This window comes from Brachycentrus maculatus, unplaced genomic scaffold, assembly GCF_059751285.1.
Source record: "Brachycentrus maculatus isolate JH-2025_06_01 unplaced genomic scaffold, ASM5975128v1 h1tg000088l, whole genome shotgun sequence".
NCBI classification, from domain to species: Eukaryota; Metazoa; Arthropoda; class Insecta; order Trichoptera; family Brachycentridae; genus Brachycentrus; species Brachycentrus maculatus.
The window spans coordinates 459571-483292 of NW_028280842.1; the positions used below are offsets into that span (position 1 = coordinate 459571).

Here is a 23722-nt window from a genome sequence, read left to right on the forward strand (position 1 = left end):
CGTTCAAGAATACGAGTATGTGTATTTTTTTCAAATCAGTTTCTCTCGAAATCGATTCAAGCCTAACCTCCAGTGCTTAGAGACGCCAGGTCTAACTTTTCGTTCTTACTTAGCTAATTTATGTTATTATGTGTCCGTATATGTAGTTGGGTCGCAGCGGAATACTGTCCGGGTCTTCATTCTTCTCTGCTCGGAGATGGCCAAGAAGGTACCGTTAGTTGCCTCTGGCTATTTAGATCTTTTCTTTGCCACAGTCTACAGTTAATAAATGCTTTATAGACTGTGTATTGAGGCGTTAGATATTGACTTGTGTTGTGTTTTGAAGATACTCAATTTTTTAATTAAAAAAAAATTATTACCATAAATTGTATTACCATTTATTTAAATCACAGTTTTAAACATATTTAAAAAAATATTTTGCAAAGACCCACCAAGCCACCTTGAGTGTCTTGTCGGTGGAGTTCTTTTTTAATACATTTTTTATTATTTTTAACCATTTTAACCTAATATACACACAAAAAGTTATGTATTGAAAGGTAAGGAGTTAAATAAACAGTCTGATGATCGGTAACGACGAAACCCGGTCACCGGTCAAATAAAATAAATGTGGAATGAAAATATGTTGTTGTTATTTTATTATAGATAACTGTTTATAAAGATAACCACAAAATACATTAAAAAAAGGGTTGATTGACAGGTGAATGTCAGAATATGTTATACAAAACTAATTTTTATTATATTATAAGAAAGGTGTATTTGATTGTGATTTTAAACTGTATAAAAGGAGTTTAAACTGTTTTTTTTTATTATTAAATTGTTTAAGGCAAGATAAATCAATAGCTCGCAACTTGAATTTTTTGAAATCCAAGTAACGTCATTGAATTTTTTGCTTAAAACACCGTTTTTATGCTTAAAACAAGCCAATAAATATATGGCTTTGAAAATAAAGATTTATTGAAAGGCGAGGAGTTTAAAAAATGATAAAAATATTTTCAAGAAAAATCAATTTAGATATGTATTAAACAAACATATGTTTTGTCCGCCTCCGTAGTGAAATGATCAGCACGTTCGGCTGCCGTACTGGAGGTCTCGGGTTCGATTCTCAGTGGGTGGAGTCAAATAAATATAATTTTTTACTCTGATATTTATTCAATACTACCCTGGACTGGTACCTGAAGCGGAGGGTTGATCACCTTTCCTTCGTGTATTAACGACCAAGATAACACTGTGTTTATATGATGCAGTGCCCTGTGCACCACTGGGTACGGATAAGGGTTAGAAGAAGGAGATATAAGAGGTGTGTGCTTGAGTCTGTGTTTGTGTACGAGTGTTTTAACTGTATAAAAGGATTATAAAAGGATGGTATTTTTAGGATTTTTACGGAGTGTGGGTTAAGTTTTTTGGTGAGAGTATTTTAATGTTTTTTAATTAATATAAACCCTGATGATGACAAGGTTCTTGTTGAAACCGGTAGGTTAAATTGTGTTAGTAAAAAAATGGTTATAACAAAGTTATTTCATTTTATAAAGTTTATAAAATGTGCCACAAAGTATCTGCGGAAACATTCAAGAAATGTATAAAAGGATTTAAAACTGTATTTTACCTTTCAAAGCGTTTAAAAAATAGTTTAATCCGTATTTTACATTGAAAAGGTTTATAAAAAATAGTTTATATTGTATTTTACGATTCAAAGAGTTAAAATACCAAGTTTCATAATTATCAGTGGCGGGAATGGCGTCGACTGCTCTCGTTACGTGATCTGGGTGCCCGAGCAGGAAGCCAACAGGTATTCGGCCCGATATTTTCTGCCGGTACTATGTACCACCACTACTACTACTACTACTGTTATACAGCCACCGACGTGGTTCAATACTCGTAGTACTACCGCCGACTTAATGCTCTCACAACGCTACGCGTTTGTAGGAAGTTGCATCTTTTGTCGCAGGGCAAGTTACCTCTTTTGTCACGGGACAACTCGCCTGCGATAAAAACCCGATCTTTCCTGTCACGGAACGGCTTCTTTTGTTTTGGTTCCTTTTTATTTTTACATTCAAATTTGTGTTCTTTTTTTTCTTTTTTTTTTGCCGCGTAAGTACTCTTCAATTGATCGAGTAGTTTGACATCCAAACACACACACATCTTCTTCTGTGGTTTCAATCTTGTGGATTTGTTTGCAGCAACAAAAGACGCCTCCTTCGTTATTCCGGTCTATGTTGCGACACCCTCTTCAGCTCCTCATACGTTGAACAGCCAATATTTATATTAACACACATATATACATATATACATAACACTACATAGCGACGATGAAATTAGAATGTTTGCCAATTGATGCCCGTCGATAGTGAAAACTCCGAAGAAGAGCCAATTTCACACGAAAATTTTAAGTTTTTTCCTTCTCAAATTGCATTTATTTTAATATATATTTATTAATAAGTATGTTTTTTTTTACAAAATTGCCTTATTTGAGTATTTTGTTATGTTCTTCACTAATACTTCTGGTATTGGTGAAGAACATAACAAAAACTAAAGAAATACTAAAAACGGACAATATTTGAGAAAAATACTGTTGATTTTTCACACACCTAATTTAAAATACCATTTTTGCCAGAGTCTTTTTTAGAGATTTAATTTTAGCATACATATAAGAAAAAATCTGAGCACTAAAACAGTTAAAAATACCTAATATTGAAGGTAATATTTTGTATTATAGATATACCAATTATATATTCTTCTTCTTTTTCTTAATCTTTCTATAGATCCTAGAGACCTGTTGCTTTTGAGATATTGGCCGCCAGTTTTCTCCATCTTTTATACCAATTCGATCATATTATGTGCTCATAAGGCTAATTCTATTGTAATACGACTCTCTGGGAACATCTGAATGCAGCAAATTGAACGACAGCGCAGCTTTACAAAATTAATACCTCCTCCTTTATTATTCATGGATCGATCAATTTAATAACGTTAACTGACACTTCAATTTATCCATCACGTTTGCTTTGTTCGCTATTCATATGTGCATAGGAAATGGAAGCGAGAAATGTGTATTTGGGAACCCACAGTATGTAACATATAATGCGGGCATCCATCATTTCTAAGACTTTTTAGTTTATGTATTGGAAAACCAACAGAATATTTACAAAATATAATACAATTACATAAAATAAAATTCCAATCTGTCCGCCTTGTTTTGTGCCAACCAAATTGTCCGCCTCCATAGTGTAATGGTCAGCACGCTCGGCTACCATTCTGGAGGTCCCGGGTTCGATTCCCAGGGGGGGTCAAATAAATTGAAGTGATTTTTTCACTCTAATATTTATTCAGTACCCTGGACTGGTACCTGAAGCGGATGGCTGATCACCTTTCCTTTGTGTGTTAACGATCAAGATAACACTGTGTTTATATAATGCAGTGCCCTATGCACCATTGGGGTGCGGATAAGGGTTTGAATTGAAAAAAATCCAATTACAGGTTTTCACTTAAAAGTAATAAAAAAAAACTGCTATGTACTCGTACATAAGTATAACTATATACCATTGTGCAAGTGTTGTGTGTGAATGATTCTGGTAGGAACATACATACAGTGCAGAGAAGCATAGTTTTTAAAGATCCTGAGAGGACAATATGCTCACCATTCGACTTTTCAACACAGATTTTCCGCCATTGCATCTTGCTCAGTTATCACTCTTATAACATTTTGCTTGAATTCATTTTTTGTGGTAGCAAAAAATCAATCAATATGGTTATAAGAGTGCGTTAGGCGAGACACTGTGCTGTTCCGCGCATAGTCTGTCCAACTCTTTGTCGTAACTCTTTGTGAAATACAGTAAAGCCTCGATATAGCGGACTAATTAGGGGGAGGGGCTATCCGCTAAATCTGAAAATCCGTTATGTAAAAATAGGTTTAAAAAAAAAATTGTTGTTGTTGAAAATATGAACAATGTAACAGTATTTAGATATAAATAAACAATAAAAAAATCGCAAAAAATATATATTTCTTACCATAGACACTCTTCGTAAAGTGATGTTGCTATTCATTCGTTGTTTGCTTTCGGTAATCCTGCTTTGAAAAGGGAATCAAATTCTGTTTGCGCTTTTGAAGTTCACTGTTTTTTTTTTATAATCAACTCTCTAAAATTACGAAAATGCGTATAATAAATATCAAAGAATTTTTTTTTACCACTGGAGTTATATTTATTTTATTTTAACGACTAGTTTCTTCCATCTTCTGGACAAAATATAAACTGAAGCATAAATAATTGTTTGTTCCGTAATCAAGAAAGTTATGTTAAGTTATTTACTAACCATCACGCCGCTTCCCGCAGGGGTAGGCAGAGAGAATAGAATGCCACACCAATCTGTCTTTGCAAACAATCTTCGCCCCTTTCACATGCATGCATCTCCTTATACACACCCGCCTATTATTAGATTTCACTGGATTATCCCTCCTGTTCCCAACACAGATTCAAATAAAACATATTTATTTATTTAGAAGAAACAAAAAACCACTAAATGATCTATAAACCTTGTACATAATAAGCAAGGTAAATAATAAACGCAATTCCCATCTAAAAAAAATAAAGCCGCCGATTATTTGAATAGCTATTAATAATAGAAGGGGGTGCGTTGGGGACAGCATCCACCCTGCTGCGGCTCCAGTGGTCCCGTTTTGTAACATTATTTTCAAAATGTGCGACAAGTGAAGGGTACCGCATCCACCCTGCTGCGGCTCCAGTGGTCTCGTTTTGTAACATTATTTTCAACACGGCGCACAATTCAAGGGTACCGCATCCATCCTGCTGCGGCACTAGTGGTCCCATTTTGTATAATTATTTTCAAAATGTGCGACAAGTGAAGGGTACCGCATCCACCCTGCTGCGGCTCCAGTGGTCCCGTTTTGTAACATTATTTTCAACATGTGCGACAAGTGAAGGGTACCGCATCCACCCTGCTGCGGCACAAGTGGTCCCATTTTGTGTCATTATTTTCAACATATGCGACAAGTGAAGGGTACCGCATCCACCCTGCTGCGGCACTAGTGGTCCCATTTTGTGTCATTATTTTCAACATATGCGACAAGTGAAGGGTACCGCATCCACCCTGCTGCGGCTCCAGTGGTCTATTGTAACGTGGGTGTGTTTGGTTTCCAGGCGGCGATGCAACTCGTGCGAGGACGCGGACGACATGTGGGGCTGCGCCAACTGGTTCGAGTATGTGCTGACGGTGACGCTGGCCATAGTGCTGCTGGTGGGGGCGCTCTCTCTCGCCATCTTCTGGGTCATGTACTACCGCGGAGGGTTCGCGTGGAGCGAGGATCCGGAGCGGCAGTTCAACCTCCATCCCGTCGCTATGATAGCCGGCTTCATCTTCTTCGGAGGCTTCGGTGAGTCTGCCCTTCCATTAATACCTTAGTTCCAGCATCCCTAGAATAAAGTCTCATTACCACGTTATACATATCGCTCACTCCTTTCAAAAAACTTGATTTTTCAGGAGAACGTTTTTAATGTTTAAAAATATAACACAATATATTAAAAATAAATATCAAGCCACTTATTGAACTTTTTACTGTGCAACAGATCTTTTTAGGTAAAACCTGATTGTTTTTTCTCCATTTGAAAAATATTTAGGATATTTAAAAAAAAAATTAAACCATACCTTTTTTTCAAAATGCAAAAACAACATTTTCTGCCCTGTAGCGGGTAAATATAAAGTCAAAAATATGCCTCTTTTGCTGGGATATAGTACATTTTCTGGGCATTCCGACACATGACAACTGAAAATTGACGATTTTTGATTTATGACGTTCTTGAAAGGAGTGAGCGATATGAGAAGTCTACTCGTAAACTACGTTATGTTAACAAATTAAGTTTTTTAGCCAGTGGCGGCAATGGATTTGAGCTTTTTTAAGAAATATTCGGAAGTAAACAGTCGATCGGCATAGCAAGTTTTGCAAGAGTATTAATTTTCCTATTCCATTTTATATCTTACTTATCGAGTTTTGGCTTCTTCTCCGTCTTATTCCTCATTACTGAGAGTTGCGACCCTTGTCGAAGCAATGACTCTTTGCCAGTTATCCCTTGACTGCGCTGCACGTAGTGCTTCAACTATCGTGGTGCCTGCTGCTGCTATCTTAATTTGATCGGTCCATCGTCCTTCCTCTCCCTCTCTTCCCCTCTAGGATACCAATCACAACTAGTCGTTCCATGCTATCCTCATTGACACGTGCAATGTGTTCAAAGAACTGAAGAATCCGTCGTGTACAGACGTTGACCAGAGTCAAGCCATGCGAGTCTAACTTCTATGAATACCATAAACTATAATTTCCCAAAGTGGTATGCGTTAGGGTAAGTGTCTCATTTTCATCTTGATTTGGTAAACCTAAAGGTGTTAAACAGAGATGTGTAATGTCACTGTGGGTGCATTACCTATACAAAGATAATTTTTTTTAAGCAATAACCCACAAATCCTCTACTTTTTAAAGGCGCAAAACCACCTCTGAAACTTTACTTATAAGATACAGAAAAAGTCGATCAACAGAATAGTTATTTAGTATTATAAAACAAATTTTTTAATCCTTAAATATGAAAAATTGATAAAGTGGCACTCAAAAAACTGATCTAAGGCGTAGATGTTCGGGAAATTCATAAAAGTGGAAATATCTGGAAAACTAAGGCACTTTTACTGAGGTCATATTTTCATATAATATTATGAGTCATAACCTGGCCTAACACCCCTTGAAAGGAATACGTTGGATATGTGACACCCTGTATAGCTGTTTGCAATCAGAAGGTAGATAGTGCTTGAACTTTGAACATAAAGTATAAATGAGAAAGGAAATATATCTAAATGGGTAACTGTTACTTTTTCGGTTATTCAATTGGGATGGTATTTACTACTTTTTCTCTGTTTATGTTTCTTTCAAGATTAAAATCCTCGGTGTCAAGTTGTCAAATGTATCAAGACCTTCAAATGAGTGCAATTATCAGCGAGATTATCATTGAATGATCGTATTCAAAAACGGAATCAAGTTAAATTATTTTTTGTAGAAGTTGGCATTTTTGTTTGTTTTTATTAAATCGCCCACTAGTACACACTAGAGTACACTTTGGTTTATCCCAAATATACCATTTATGTTAAGGAGCTTTATTCGAAGTGTCAAATTTTCAAAATGAACTTCAGCTTTAGCATTAGATGTGATGTTTTATCTCGCCAATGTTTTGTTAAGTGTTACGATTATTTATTATTAATGTTTACTTTATAATTTTTATTGTGATTTCAGCCATTTTGCTGTTCCGCATTTGCCGTTGCTGCAAGCGATTGTACGTGAAGTTGCTCCACGCCGTATTCCACGCCCTGACGGCCCCGTGCGTGGTCATCGGCTTCCTGGCGGTTCTGGACTATCATAACCTCAGCAAGCCCCCCATCCCCAACTTCTACTCCCTGCACAGCTGGCTGGGCCTCGCCACCCTCGGACTCTTCGCCATTCAGGTGATTTCCGCCACAAATACAAGAGGTGGTATCATACGTGAAAGACATTAGTACTATAAACCAAGCTAGGACACAAAATGCCGAACCCTCTTCTAGTGGAATAAAAGGCCTGTTGACGACAGTCAACTGTCCGGTTTCTCCCAAGGAGTTTTACAAAGGTTTCCTCCTATCAATAAACAAATTATGAAAAGACTCTCCTTATGATTCATCATTCACTTAATGTAATACCACTTCAATCACTAAATCGAATTTTGGCAAGAAAATTCGACAGTGCAGGAAATCATCATCAAAAAACTCGAAACAGGACTACCTGAAAATTGTTCAGGTAAGTCGATAAAAACAAATACATTCATATATTTGGCTCAGGCAAATCAATACCACCAAGTCGGAATACGATTTGCCCGAACAGCACTTGGACTCATTAATGCAACACAAAAACCTTGCACGAGTCACCCTAGGGATAAACTGGCAACTGGTTAAAATATTTTTTTAAAATTTGGATCCAATCGATGTTTTATTAATTTACAATTTTGATTTCCAGTTCGTCATTGGCCTGTTCAGTTTCCTGGTGCTGCTGTGCTGCTCCGAAGCGACCGTTGGTTTCCGGGCCCGACTGATTCCCATCCACGCTGCCTTCGGCGTCACCACCTTCATCCTGGCCGTGGCCACTTGCCTCACTGGCCTCAACGAGAGAGCCATCTTCAAACTCGGGTTTGTCAAATGACGTCTTATATCTCCGAAGGTGGAGACTGACTGGAGCATTTCGTCATAACGTAATGTAACATCGCTCGCGGCAAGCATCTGACTATGGATGGAGCACTCGGAACGCTGTACTGACTAAATGAATGCTCACATCGTAACGTGTTACGTTACGATGAAATGACTCCGGTCAGTCCCCAGCATTAGCATTATTATAACATTTTTGCAAAAATCGTCCAAGCAGTTTTAGTATACATGTATGTAAAAGTCTCAGCACTATGGTTAATACATAGTACAAACGCCCTAACAATGCATTAACCACTTAATGCTTTTGAACGAGCAGTGTTCGCGGACAGCGCATGTGTCGTATCGCGCCAGCCCGAGCGCTGCTCGCCAGTTGCCACTTGATGCTTTTTATTGGAACTTATTCCAAACTCTTTGATAAATACCCAAATTTTATTTTATTTTTTACTATTTTTTTTTACATTTTTTATTGCTTCTGTTTTGTTTTTTTGAACTGGACAACTTTTAAATTATGTAAACCTCAAGAATAAAATTGAAATAATAATTTTAAATTATGTAAACTATGTGACAAATCTTGATTGAAATGAAATATTAAATCCATTGTATCTATTGTATTGTATTTAGGGATTAACCTTATTAATTTTGTATTTACTATTCACATTCACTATCATTTTCAAGACATCTTCTTACGGCTACATCGTAGACTAGTCTACTTTGTAGACTGCTGGGGTCACCTCTCCTCGTCCTCAGGTTGTAGGTCCTTCTGTCCTGGACAACGTCACCTAGGCCATGCCTTCGAATCATGTTATCTTTCTGCAGCACCCATGAATATTTTGGTCTTCCCCTAAATAACTCTCGAGGAAGATCCATTTCTAATGCCTGTATTTTTCAAGACATATAAACTGAATAAACTATAAATCTTTGTTAATAATAGGAAATGAGAATTTTCTTAGACCACCAATAAATATTATAAAAAAAACTATTAGAAATTAAATAACCTGATATTTTTAGTTCTATTTTTGTGAAAAAAAAAAGTTATTTATTATATAAACACGTTATTTTCTGTATTTAGGGAAAAATATGCCGCCTGGGAGGAAGAAGGGATTGTGATGAACTCTCTGGGAGCGACTCTGATCGCCATCCTCATCGTGGTGGTAGTGAGCGTGCGGCGCTACAACCGGCAGCGCTGCCCCCGCGTGGCCAGCGACCCCAACGCCAGCTAGGCCGAGAGCCGACGCGCAGCATGCTACTAGGCGCCTCCAAGGGGACCCGAGGCGCCAACGTCATTCCACCGCATCGACATGCAAATATTTCCGCATTTCAAACACGAAATACAATGCAACTCGACCTTTGCCCGCATTCTCTAAAGTTCATTTTCGTCATATATATTTTTGTTTAAAGTGTCATAAGTATATTTAAAATAAATCTCGAAAACACAGAAATAACATTTTTGAATATGATACACCTTTCTTCGTAAAAGTATATTCATTAAAAAAATGTGTCTGTGTACTTGTTATTATTTTTTATTGTAAAATTGACTCCAAGATATAATATAGCGATGTGAATTCATCTACTGTAATTCTCACATCATTAATCTCGATGTGTGTGATTCTCGATGCTTAAAACGTTTCGAAGAAGTTTTTTTTTCTATTCAATTCGATTGAGGTTTAAAATTAACGGATAAACCGTTATTTCTACATTCTGTTAAGGGTACAAACGTGATCATGCCTAATTTATGGTCTATGATAGTTAATTGTAAGGATAATATTATGTTTGAATAATTTTGCCAATGAACAAATAAATGTCAGCAGTTGTCTCGTTTACAAAACAATAAAAACGAGTTTTTTCATCTATTGATTGGGCAGTCTCTTTGGGGTAGTATCTTTTAATTTTTTAATTAAATTTTACTTGGTAAATACCACTATTTCTTTATTTATTGTGGCATGTATTTCAACGCATTCAATATTATTATCAAATGCAGTATGTGTGAAGCCTAGCCTGAGTTGCATTCTCGGGACATAGATATTGTAGTTTAGTCAATGATTAAATCCCCCTCCCTATTGTCCTTGTTCCCTACCTACTTTTGATCCTTCAACATCACAAAGGTACAGTTCTCACTATAGGCTAAGCTTCATATACGGTATTTGATATTGATCCTGAATACATCGAAATTCATGTCACAATAGATTTTAAGAAATAGCAGCATAAACCGAGTAAAATTTAAAAGAAAATGACTACAAGTGTTTTTTTTTTTAAATTAGGTAAATTAATAAGTTTCAAGTGGCAAAAGTAATCTTGTACGGATTTTCATATACCTATTTAAAAGTAATGTAAATTTATTGTACGTTGTAGATAATAAAAAGTATTTTTAGGTGCTTTTCGTTCTAAAGAGGTGACTGTTTTTTCCAACATTGAATTATCGCAGTGCTGAAGCAAATATCTCAATCATTTTATCTTCTTCTCTGTGATTTAGTCCCTTGACTAGCCAATTGATGTTATAATTCATATTGTAAATGTTCTACTTGAATTTTAAATTACATATTGGAACGAGCTGAGCAGTCAAGGGACCGAGCGTGTCACAAGAACTTTCTTCAGAATTGTCTCTAAAATGTAACAACGGTAATTATCGATTATATGTATGCCATATTGTGGATGTATTAGAGATATTTAAGTTCTCCAATTCTTTAGATAAGTGTAGTAATGAATGAATGAATGAATAATTATATATACAATGATTAATCGGATTATTTACCTAGGCCGAATAATTTTAAATTGCGGATTTGAATAACAAACTCAGACAAGACACATTCCACCCGTATCGTATCTAAATACCAGTTTCTCGACAGTTATGTGTTCAAGTTTTGCCAAAGGTGAAGTACGGAAGTGTTATGTTAATAAGTTTAAGTGAAAAATCAAGCGTAGGTTTAGGATAAACGAATAAGCTCAATATATAAAAAATTTCGTATTCGGATTTCAAACCAGAAATGTCGTAAAAGTAGACAAATTAGAGGTCAGAATTGCATGAAACAATTTTATATCCTATTTATTGATGTTAGTGAAGTAGAACTGTGAAATTAGGAACCCTCGATGCTTGGAGGGATACTGAATAAGGTACAGAGTGACGCTACGTTTGGTGTTGTCCATACAGAACATCGCTCATAATATAAGTATGTGGTTTTCTCGTGAGTGTTTCGATGTCAATCGCACAGTTGTCCGCTTGGAGCAATCCTGGTACCTTAACAATGAAGACATCTTCGCCGTTTGGTGTATATAGAATTCACTTTCATCCTTTATCTTTGCATGTTTGAATAGATTTATTTGTGCGGTTGCGTTAAATGTTTACAAGTTTTATTATTATTATATATGTAAGCATATGAATTTCTTTTCTTATTAAACTTATGATAATTCATTTTTTTAAGCTTATATTTTCACAATACAATTAAGAGTGCAATTTATAGTTATTATATTATATTCAATGGAGTATTTCTATGCATACTTAAAATCATTGGACCCTTCACACAATTTCATATATATTATACATATATCCTACATGTACGTCAGTAATTCATCTGTAAGTTGCAAATTATCAGTTTTAACATAATCATCATTTAAAGTTGTAAGTTTGTGATTTCCCATTTAATAACTTACGAAATAACTAAAATCACTTTAAGTTACAATAAGTGACTTACGATCGTATTTTGTAATATAACTTTTTAATTTGTAATATTTTAATAATTGCCATAATTCATCTATCATCAAAAAAGAAGAAAATTTGAAGCCCTCTCCTCTTGATATTAGATACCGAATTTGATTTTAAATCATTTATAACTTTTGATAAAAACTATTTTCAATTGAAATGAGTCTGATTTAAAGAAGTAGTAAAATACTGTTTTCTGACCAATATTTTTTTGATAGGATTTATTTAAAATGCTAAATACTGGGTCCAAGAAATTAAGTTTTATAATATGTTGTTTCTGATATATATTTCTACATTTTAGGAAACTAAATCTTTCAAATGTTTGTTTTTTATTGCATTTATTAAATGGAAATTTTTTCAACATTTTGTGTGTGTCCATATATAAGAGTTTCTGCTTAGTAAAAAGCTTCTTTACATCTCACCAATAGATGTCTCTAGTGAAGTTCTAGTGATTCAAGAACAAGGTTTCTAAATTGGTTCATATATATATAGAACTTCCAAGAATTTGAGTAGTGGTGGTTGTCAATAATGGTTAGAATTGGTGAATATTACACGTGTGTAAAGTCATCACTTAAACCAGCCTATGACGGTCGTCAGCCCCGTAAATGCCCAGACTTCCATATTCTTCTTCATCTTTGATGTAGAAGAATATGGAAGTCTGGGATGAGATGTCAAAAAAATAATGTGGAAATTTTTTCAGTGAAATCATTGATATCAACCATACTGTCAGTTCTTGGTGGACTTTTTTTTACAACTTACAATCTGAAGATCCGCTCAATTTAAAATCTATATTAGACTGATAACTCGTTGGTTGAATCCTGTTGCTAAATTGAAATTACGAAATGTTTCTTACTTACAAAAAAATATGTATTTTACTTTCTCTAAGACTATTGTTAACAGTTTTCTGTCAAGACAAATATTGTTATTTGAAATGTGATTTTTCTATTTAATTTTGTAATTTCAATATCATTTTGTATTAAAGTTGCGGTATATCTCCCTTAAAAATGTACAAATCCAAATTCTTCACCCGTAATCGGAATGAAAAATTTTAGTATATTATTTCGAGAAATAAAAATACTTTGTGTTCTGATCCACTCACATTTTTATTTAACCAACTAGTTTCGGCAACAACCTGTTGCCCTCTTCAGGGTTACATTTATTACTAGCAATAAATGTAACCCTGAAGAGAGCAACAGGTTGTTGCCAAAACTAGTTGGTTAAATAAAAATGTGAGTGGGTCAGAACACAAAGTATTTTTATTTCTCGAAATAATATATCAATATGATCCACAAAGTTAATGCTTTCAATATTCAAAACGAAACATTTTAGGTTTATGATCTTGAGTACCTGCTCCCAGTGTAGTGGTAACCGCATTTGATCACGCTGGAGGCTTCGAGTTCAAGTTCCTGAAGGGTTAAAATAAATATTAGGGATGTTTCACTTTAATATTTATTTAATATCACTTTAAGTGCAGGACTGATTTATCTTGCGTTCATATAATTTACTATCTATGGACAAGCGTCGTGGTTTAGTCGGATTGTGGTCCCGTGGTTAGGGTCGTGGACTCTTAAGTTAATGCTTCTGGGTTCGAATCCACTCTACCGCAATTTGATACATATTTCTAATAATGAGCCGCTTGGGGTTAGGCTTAGGCACAGAAATAGTAAATAATAAATCACAAATATTTCTCTTTTAAAAAAGTTAAACCCTCGACTGCAAAACTGGCGTCGCGGGTTATATTCCCACCAATTGCAAAACAAAATCAAGAAAGATATATTTTCTGAGTCTTTGGTTTGGTCTGGGTGTTTGTGATATATTTTCACATTAACTTTTCCTATCCTTACTATCCTACCTGCAGACAAGTCTTTGCGGGGTATTCCTTGAAAAAATTATAATAAAACAACCTTGGTATTGTGTCAATCTACCCTATGCACTATTCGATGCGGAAAAAGATATAAGAAAGCAAATAGTTTACACAAAACTTACGTTTAAAAAAAATATACACAATACTAGCATATACAATGACCGAAAATTTAAAATTTTGGAGTGCAACGGAGATACTAATGAATGTTTCATTCTTGGTGTTGTAAAAAATATTTATAGGTATACCGTTACCTTAATTACAAGTGATCCTTCTTGGTGAACATGATTTTGTAAATTAGCAAATGACATTTTTAAGGAGATTTCAATAATTCCATCTTGGCCATATTATTTATTATTTCTTACAAGCAATTTATAAATAATACATGTATTTAGAAAGTTTACTTATATTTAGAAATTTCATTATAATATTACATTAAATCTACTTCAGTGTTTTTAAAGTATGTGTTGCATTCAAGATACATTGGTGTAATATTTTATTAAATTGTGAATTTTATCACTGTTTTACAATTTTGAATATTTATACGGCATAAATAAATGAATAAAATAAAGTTGTGACTGTGAAAATTGAGTTTTATTTCATTATTCCCATAAATCACACTTACTAAGTTAGAATGGTAAACTGGTAGCATACAACGGAGTCCAGGTTCCAACCCTAATGTATGGAAGTGAAACATGGAGTCGGCAAAGGTAGGATTGAAAATGTAATCTCTCAGTCGAGTGTGCGGCAAAAGAATATATGATAGATGTTAAAATGGGGAAATAAGGAAAGAATGAAAGGCTGAGGTAAGCACTATCGATAAAATTAAGAAAGGTAAGATGGTTTCGGCAAAAGAGTAAATCAAATTTTTGAGGCGAATGTAGTTAGAAATAGAAGCAGAGGAAGACCTAGGGAAACTTCGCATGATCAAGTATGTGAAATACAATACAATAAATATACATGAGTATAGTGTGTTTGTTTCATAAGGAGTGTTTTCATGGTATAAAAATGAGACACTCAGTTTATAAAAAAAAACAAGATTTGCATTTCAATATATGTAACTAATGGAAAAAATCATTTTAAAAAGTGCCTACCCAGGTATCTACTTGTAAGAATGTTCCTATTTAATAGAATATATTTTTATTGACATCATGATTTAAGTAACTGACAGTTGATATTTTATATATGGAATAGGAAAACAAAATTAAGGGATCAAGATGGATTCGTTGATTTATATGGCTTTTTGCCTGAAATGGCAGATTCATTACTGGATTTCTGGGTGTTATTAATCAGACGCGTGAGATTATCAAGTGTTCATAGACAATTGCGAAGAGTAGTGCCCGCAAAACGAAGATCGGAACTCCACAAGGTACTAAGTAGAGTACACAGCTTACACTCGATAGAACATTTGCCTCCGACCCCGACACCGACACTTCAATCCGTATTACACAAGCCCGATAGCCAGACTAGTCTTCCTGTCCACACTGCTGCATGTGATGATCCCCCTTGTACTTCTGCTTCATTAACTAACACAGCAACCCGTTCTTCAGCATCTCTCAAGTCATCGGTATCAACTCGCACACTTTCCCCTCCTATTCCAGCACCTAGGCGTATCAAGAAATCATCGGTTATATTGTCGAGTTTTTCTGATGCTATAAACCACGACTTACAGCCTTTAATAACAAATCAAATCACTCCTGTACCACTTGAACGAGAAAAACCTCCGAGAAAAGCTCCGATACCTACTCCCCGTTCTCACATTTTACTCACTCCCGTACCCAAACCTCGTACGTACATATTTTCAGCCGGACCCACACCTATTCCCAAACCACGTAAAAGGAACTATTTACCGTCTCGCATCGACATGGCGCCGATACCGGCCAAAAAGCAGGACTCTATAGCCACATTAGGATGCAGACCGATCGAAGACGACTCTGATATAACAGGGTGGAGAAGGCACATCTTCGCGTACCGTATTTTAAAAAGCGGTAAAAGACAACGAGTTCTTAAATTATTTCACAAAACTCGAAAATCTGGCCAAGACCCTGACAAAGTTACAATATGGCAGCGGATGGATTTTATCCGGAACAAATTGTTTGGAGCAAAAAAAGCATGCCCAAAAACGTAAGAATTTATTTGGATGATATTTATTTATTTTTACCATATATGTACTTATTTACAATTTATAACAATTTGTCCTCACTGAGGTTTCTCTAGCCAAGAACATATTTTACAATACTTGTCCCACAAATTATTAGTTGCATACCTTACATGACTCATGCAATTATAAATGATGTAGATATCGTAGTCTATTTTATTTTTACATCCAATTATTTATAGCATTTTTATCAATATTCATATTTGTTTTGAGAATACCTCTTCTGTTTTAAGAATGTGATGAAACGTAATCACAAGACGTCCCTCATTTAGAGTAGATATGTCCAATTTTTGAAAAAGAAAGATTTAAATTGGAAACAGAATGTGCGTATGCAGCTGACAAAAATTGATGAGGCAATAGGGTATAAAGGTCTTTCAGGTTTAGTGGTGTCTTATTTAACAAATAAAAGAAGAATAAGTCAAAGGAATGAACTATGTATGGGACAAATCTTGATTGATATAAAATACTGAATCCATTGTAACTATTGTATTGTTTGTAGGGTTCAACCTCATTTATGTTTTATTTACTATAGATATTCACTATTATTTTCATTATAATTTTCCGGTACTCCGCATGCCTCCTGAGAGCCTTAATCAGGCTTGCCTACTTTACAAGGCATCAGGTTCGCTCCACCCAGAACGACCACTGCTGACAATTCGTTGGCAGTTTTCGTCTGAACCTCGGGACGCGGATTTGACTCGGGAGGATGCAAAGGAGCTGGCGGCCGACAGGAAAGCCTGGAGACAGTTTGTGGACTCCAAATGCTCCACATAGGGAGCCGATATTGTTGTATTAATTAATTAATCATTTTCAAGATATGTAAACAGAACATGCAATAAACCCTTGTACATAACAGACAGGGATAATTTTTTGGACAACAAATGAATATTTAAAAAAAATTATATTTATCGCTCACTCCTTTCAAGAATGTCATAAATCAAAAATCTTCAATTTTTGGTTGTGCATGTTTTCCGAATGCCCAGAAAATGTACTATATCCCAGCAAAAGCGGCATATTTTTAACTTTATATTTACCCGCTACATGGCAAAAAGTGTTGTTTTTGCATTTTGAAGAAAAGGTATTGTTTAATTTTTTTTTTAAATATACTAAATATTTTTCAAATGGAGAAAAAACCTTCAGGTTTTAGGGTTTCAGGGCTAAAAAGATCTGTTGCACAATAAAAAGTTCAATAAGTAGCTTGATATTTATTTTTAATACATTTTATTTTATTCTTAAACTTTTAAAACATTCTCCTGAAAAATCAAGTTTTTTTATTTATGACGTTCTTGAAAGGAGTGAGCGATATGGAGAATCGACTGTACATGTAAAATGTGTGTTTTTAGAGGTCGTTGTGGTCCATGTGGCACTAATGAAGATCCGTGGGGTGCCGGTTTGTGGATCGAGTACACGGCGATGGTGGCAGTGTCTATTCTCCTCATCATTTTATCACTCGCTCTCTGCATGTTTTGGGCCTTCTATTATCGCAAGGGCTTCTCGGGTTTCAGAGGCCCAGATGCCAAATTCAACCTTCACCCTGTATTTATGATATTAGGCTTTGTGGTCTTTGGTGGTCTTGGTAAGTTAACATAAATTATTCACAAATTAAATTATTGTATTTCTTTGTAAAATGTGAATGTTAAGAATTTAAAGTACTTTCCAAATGCTGCCATTATAACATTATGACTTTGTTAATTTGAAATCTGTAATTGCTTTTTTCGGTAGTATTTGGGGTGGTTTTTTATCTATTTAAACCCCATTTATTGCCTCATCTAAGGACAAGGGTAGGAAACCTGCGGACTTTAGGTTGTATCCAGCTGTCTGATATGATATCCTCTTGGCTGGTCTGATATGGCCTTTTGACTTGCACGAAATGTTTTTCAAATAAATCTGATTGTCTTTATATATAAAAATTTAGCTTCCTTATGTTTGCGCCAACAAAACTCGAAAAGTAGTAAATGGATTGACTTTCATTTTTTACAAACCCGGCCTCATGTCAAATCAAATAAATCAATGTAGCCTATAGAAATTAAAAGGCTCCCCACCCCTGGTCAAAGAGATATGAATGTGAAAAATTATGACCCGTGTGTGAACACATTTAGATCCAAAGAAACAATAGGGTTTGGTACAGTGATGGGATTCAAAATTTTCAAGAACCGGTTCGCCCTTTAGGTACAACTGCTACCCCCCTCCCCCCTATAAAAAAATGGTTTTGACATTTATTTGTTTTTTATTCTGCACATAAACAGAACAATCACATACCAACTCAGAATGCTCCAATTATAATAGTAGGTACAGATTTAAAAGTCAATTAAAAGTAATGTTTAAATGTAAACATTACAAATTAAAAGATGCGATAGAAAATCACTACAACATTGTAATGTTGTAGTGATTTTCTATCGCATTTTTTATGTATTGAGTGTTTCTATCTCCTTCTGGGCCTGTGGGAGACCGGCAAGTTATAGAAAGGAAAACATTGTTTACTTGTACATTTTTTGAAGCGTATATCTTTTACGATATTCTTTTTACAAAGTGCAATAACTGAATTTTCTAGTATCTTTTTTTCATCTTTCCATTATATTTTTTTTCTCTTCATGAGGTTCAAATATTTTTACAAAGTGGTGGACCAAGTAAACCAAGTGTCCTCCGATACATGATCTCAAGGGGAACTCTAAAAATTTTAGGCAACGGTTCTAGTTAACCGTTGCGAACTTGCTGAATCCCACCATTAGTTTGGTATCACAAGTTCGCTGCTGCTGCCACTTTTGATTGTATCTCTTTATCAAAACTTCACCTAAATGTCACAAAAACATCTAAAGCAACAATGATTTTAATTTTAGGAATGCTGATATTCCGCATCTTCGGTTGCTGCAAGCGGAACATGGTAAAGTTGATTCATACAATACTTCACGGCTTCACAGCGCCATGTGCAGTATTTGGCTTCATATCTGCATTGGATTATCATAAAATCACCAACCCGCCGATGGAAAACTTTTTTTCCTTACACAGCTGGTTGGGATTGGTTACAATGGGACTCTACTTTCTTCAGGTTATTTGTGTTTGATTTCTATTAATAATCTGTTTATTATTTTCACGGTTAACTTTCAATATACTATAAATTAAATAAAGACAAAAATTACAAATCGCAACATTCTGGTTTTGCTCCACATGGGAGATTTAAATTATGATTTTAATTTATTTCTCAACAAGAAGCCAATTGAGATAGGCATATGAAAGTCTAGGCGTTCACAGAGCATAAGCTCTAGGTATTTACAGACCATAAGGTCTGTCATTAGTTGGTTTAAGTGATTGATTTATTTTCTGTGTAACATAAGCCATTCTACCCATGATCGTATAATAACATTGCTCAAATTTCGAAAATTTGTCTTTAAATTATGTATATACCATACAAAGACTAATATAGTATATTATGGGTTTTAAATTAATTTTGTATTGTTTTCAGTTTGCGTTTGGAATTTTTTCTTTCTTTCTGTTGTCCTGCTGTGGAGATGCCACGTCTCGTATCAGACTTAAATTAGTTCCAATCCACGGAGCCTTTGGAGTGGCAACATTCATTTTGGCCATCGGAACATGCCTTTCCGGACTTAATCAAAGGGCAATATCGTCACTTGGGTTGGTCAAATATTTCAACTTACTTTATACATTCATTTCAATCATTTATGCATACATCGCTCACACCTTTCAACAACGTCATATATCAAAAATTGACAATTTTCAGTTGTGCATGTTTTCGGAATGCCCAGAAAATGTACTATATCCCAGCAAAAGCGTCATATTTTTAACTTAATATTTACCCGCTGCAGGGCAGAATGTGTTGTTTTTGCATTTTGAAGAAAAGGTATAGATTTTTTTTTTTTTAAAATACTAAATAATTTTCAAATGGAGAAAAAACATCCAGGTTTTACTCAAAAAGATCTGTTGCACAATAAAAAGTTCAATAAGTGGCTTGATATTTATTTTTAATACATTTTATTATATTCTTAAACTTTAAAAACGATCTCCTGAAAAATCAACTTTTTTGATATAAGGCATTGTCGAAAGGAGTGAGCGACATGTGAAACGCATCTTTGTTCAGATAAGGACAGATCTAATATCACATCTAACAAGCAGTGCTACCACACATCCATTAAAATTCAATGCACACTGATTTGAATTAAAATGATAAATATTCCTTCTTGGCACTCTTTCAAACGCCTGTTAATATTTATCATATTTTATATAGATAACTAATTTTTTAAATTAATTCAATGTAAAAATAATAGTCCGCTTTCGTAGTGTAATAATAAGTGTGTTTAGCTACCTTGCTGGGGGCCCCAGGTTCGATTCCCAGAGGGGGGAGTCAAAAATAAATATTAGTCATTTTTAAACTAATATTTTTTTCATATTACCCTGGACTGGTACCTGAAGTGCAGAATTGATCAGCTTCCCTTCATGTAAGCAATGATCAATGTAGCACAGTGTCCATGCGATGTAGTAGCATCATTAGGTCGAGATAAGGTTCAAAAGAAGAAGAAGAAAAAAGTACATCAAGTGGGTGTGCGAGAAGGGATACTTTTATCACGCTCCCTCGTTTTGATACCGGGAACCATTAAAAAATATATATATATTTTTGCATTACATTTGTAATTCCATTTTTTAATTAAATTTTATTTTCACCTTTATAAGACCGCCTCCATGAGCGCGTTTGGCTACCATGCTGGAGGTCCCGGGTTCGATTCTCAGGGGGGGGGGGTCATAATAAGATTGATTTACACTCGTATTTATTTAATACTACCCCGGACTGGTACAACAAGCGCAGGACTGATCACCATGCCTTCATGGAAGTAACGACCAAGATAACATTGTGCTTATATAATGCAGTGCCCTATGCACCATTGGGTGCGTATAAGGGTCAAAAGATAAAAGAGTTATTTTTTATTTTATTTAATAATCTAACATACAGTTACTCTTCTAAGAGTTCTAGCTATGGCTTATACAACATAGTTCATAATGTCCCTACTTAGGCTTCAGCTTTGTAAGCTTAAGTTTATTTCTAAGTTTAAGCGACTCTTAGTATTCAAAGGTCCTCCTTAGTCATGTCATATGCATTTGTGCAGTCATTTTTGTGTTTGCACTAGCCACAAAATACGGTTTGTTTCTGTCGAGACACCTAATATAACTTTTACTTTATTTACAGTGATTTTTATTCACAATATGCAGAAGAAGGTATTTTAATAAACGACCTGGGAATAGTTCTGATATTGGTGTGCTTTTTCGTATGCTACGTCATAGGAAGGGATAAGTTTAGAGTTTGTCCGAGCAGTGAGGACCCGATTGTTTGGAATAAGGCGAGACAAGATTCCGCACAAGCTTCATCTGGAATCAGGAAGAAAGGAAAGGGCAGATTAGGGCTAACTGCTGAAGATATTGGCTTCTGTCCTCCCGATCATTGAAATACATGCGCTAATATTAGATTTGATTAATAATTTTTCTTTATAAAAGAGGTATAAAATCAAAACTATATTTGTACAAAAAATAAAATGTCACACAAAAATGATAATTTATAATTAAAAAATAAATTCTTTGTAGAATGCGAATTCAATGTTCATACTTGGTAAATATTTTTTTATGTAATAATACTGTAAATACAACATTTTGAGTGTGTCCAAATACTTGTTCACAAAATCTGGATTATCTCCAATTACAGGAGTTGGCAACTCCTGTACCTACTCCAACTCCTGTACTCCAACTCCTGTAATTGGAGATAATCCAGATTTTGTGAACAAGTATTTGGACACACTCAAAATGTTGTAAATAAATTATCTGGTCAAATTATAAGCTTAAATAATAAAAATGAAAATGGTATTTTCTGGCGTTTCTCATGTGTGTGATTATAATCCAGGATTTGGGCCTCACATACTAATATAAGAGTTTCTGCTTAGTAAAAAGCTTCTTTACATCTCACCAATAGATGTCTCTAGTGAAGTTCTAGTGATTCAAGAACAAGGTTTCTAAATTGGTTCATGTATAAAGAACTTCCAAGAATTTGAGTAGTGTGGTTGTCAATAATGGGTAGAATTAGTGAATGTTACATGTGTGTAAAGTGATCACTTAAACCAGCCGATGACGGTCGTCAGCCCCGTAAATGCCCGGACTTCCATATTCTTCTTCATCTTTGATGAGATGTCAAAAAATAATACTGTAAATAATAAAACTCTATTTTTTTTTACATTTACATTTTATCATGCATTGAAGACCCCCAAATAATGTATTTATCAGAACCTTTAAAAATAAACTTCATGTTTTCAATAGCAGTATTTATTGTTGCTCATTTTTCACTAACAAATATATGGTATGTTTTGTGGGAATATTTAGTAGAACCGCTCTTATCCATCTTCAGCTGGTTCGCCCCTCCAGTTTATCAACTCTAGACCCGAGATATGAACTGTTACCTCGTCAAGTCTAAACATCGAAGAGACAGTCATAAACTTTAAAAAGCTGTCAAACAAAACGCTTGCTGTATCAAAACCGTAGCAGGAATAAATTTTCAAACGGTGGGCTAAAAAGTGCTTGTAGTAACGCTGATCGTACACACAAGTTTTCTCTATTCATTATAGGCAAATCTAAGAAGCCTAAGGCATTCGAAAACTAAAGCTATATTAGACTTATCTTCCTTGCTTATATGTTGTTTATTGCAGAGAACAATACATAGTCATTTTTGAGATGCTAATTTTAATGTCAATCAGTATACTTCCCTATTTTCTGATAATCCTTCCTTTTTTGCATTCCGAACACACCGCCAGTCCCAAAGATCGCAGATCAGAGGGGTTCAACTATATTCAACTTCCTTTGTGGCATTAAAATAGTGATCGGACATTGCATTACTTTAATCAATGCATGCTTTTAATGTTTAATAATTATTTGTCTTCAAAATAAATAATGCGTGTTTTGAGGAAATTCAAAGAAGTTTATTTTGAAGTATTGTTATTCTGGACACTTAGATCTTATATTATGTCATGCAATATCAAAAATCTTTATTTAATACCTATCTCTTAATAATAAATAAAAATCACAAATGATAAGATTAACATGTCCTTTTCAAAATATTGGTGCACTAAACATATAAAACAATAATGCCATTCTTGGAGAATTAGTATTTTAATCCTTAGTACATAAATACTATCTGCTGGTTTTTTTATGACTGATAAAATTTAATTTTCTGCACATACAAACAAATTTATTTTGTATCAAATTTTGTAGATACTTAATGCATGAAAAATTAATTAAAATTTTCTGAATAGTACAACTAATTACAAAAAACATTATTTAATGTACCCTTATTTCACGCCTTTAGAACCAATCAAAATGTGCTTTTGATTGACTTCTTTATGAAAAATAAATAATTTATAATTGTATATTATTCATAGTGTTTTATTGTATTTCATTGTAATATGAGTTTAAAATGAAATTCAAACTCTTTAAAAATAAAATTGGGCTTGTTTATACTGTAATGCTATAAATTCAGCATTGATTCAATTTGTGTGAAGTTCAGCATACGCAAGCAGTTAATAAACAGCTAAATATATCTGATTTTCCACCCCAACAATAGAATTTCAATTGGGATTGGTGATTGAGCCCCTCCCAATGGATCACAAGGGTAACTAGACAATAGTTTTGAAACATCGGATAATTTAGTCAATTTTCCTAATTTTAATGTACAAAATATATTGCGATAATAGGTATTAAAAACAATTTCAAGAAATTTCAAAGCGAGTTTTAAATAGTATAAAGCAAT

At 34.5% G+C, this 23722-nt stretch overlaps 1 protein-coding gene and 2 long non-coding RNA genes across 5 annotated transcripts in view; all 3 read left to right on the forward strand.

Moving 5' to 3' along the window:
* LOC148310759 (transmembrane ascorbate-dependent reductase CYB561-like) overlaps window positions 1-14359 on the forward strand; it is a 124786-nt gene extending 110427 nt beyond the window's left edge. For both annotated transcript variants that reach the window (XM_088257877.1, XM_088257878.1), the window contains 5 exons: window positions 5154-5386; window positions 7283-7491; window positions 8033-8202; window positions 9287-12962; window positions 13241-14359. In XM_088257877.1, coding sequence (XP_088114003.1) covers window positions 5154-5386; window positions 7283-7491; window positions 8033-8202; window positions 9287-9437 — 763 coding nt within the window. In that variant the 3' untranslated portion in view covers window positions 9438-12962; window positions 13241-14359. The remainder of the gene's footprint in view (window positions 1-5153; window positions 5387-7282; window positions 7492-8032; window positions 8203-9286; window positions 12963-13240) is intronic.
* Window positions 14360-14956: 597 nt separating this feature from the next.
* Window positions 14957-18881, forward strand: LOC148310760 (uncharacterized). Of its 2 annotated transcripts, XR_015837355.1 has the most exons (4): window positions 14957-15141; window positions 15578-15896; window positions 17274-17506; window positions 18768-18881. It is a non-coding gene; the product is annotated as an uncharacterized LOC148310760 (long non-coding RNA). The 2 variants fall into 2 exon arrangements; XR_015837354.1 differs by having other exon boundaries at window positions 14957-15896.
* A 1-nt stretch (window position 18882) lies between these two features.
* LOC148310761 (uncharacterized) lies at window positions 18883-23301 on the forward strand. Its single transcript, XR_015837356.1, has 3 exons — window positions 18883-18976; window positions 19391-19560; window positions 21125-23301. It is a non-coding gene; the product is annotated as an uncharacterized LOC148310761 (long non-coding RNA).
* The last annotated feature ends 421 nt before the right edge of the window (window positions 23302-23722 follow it).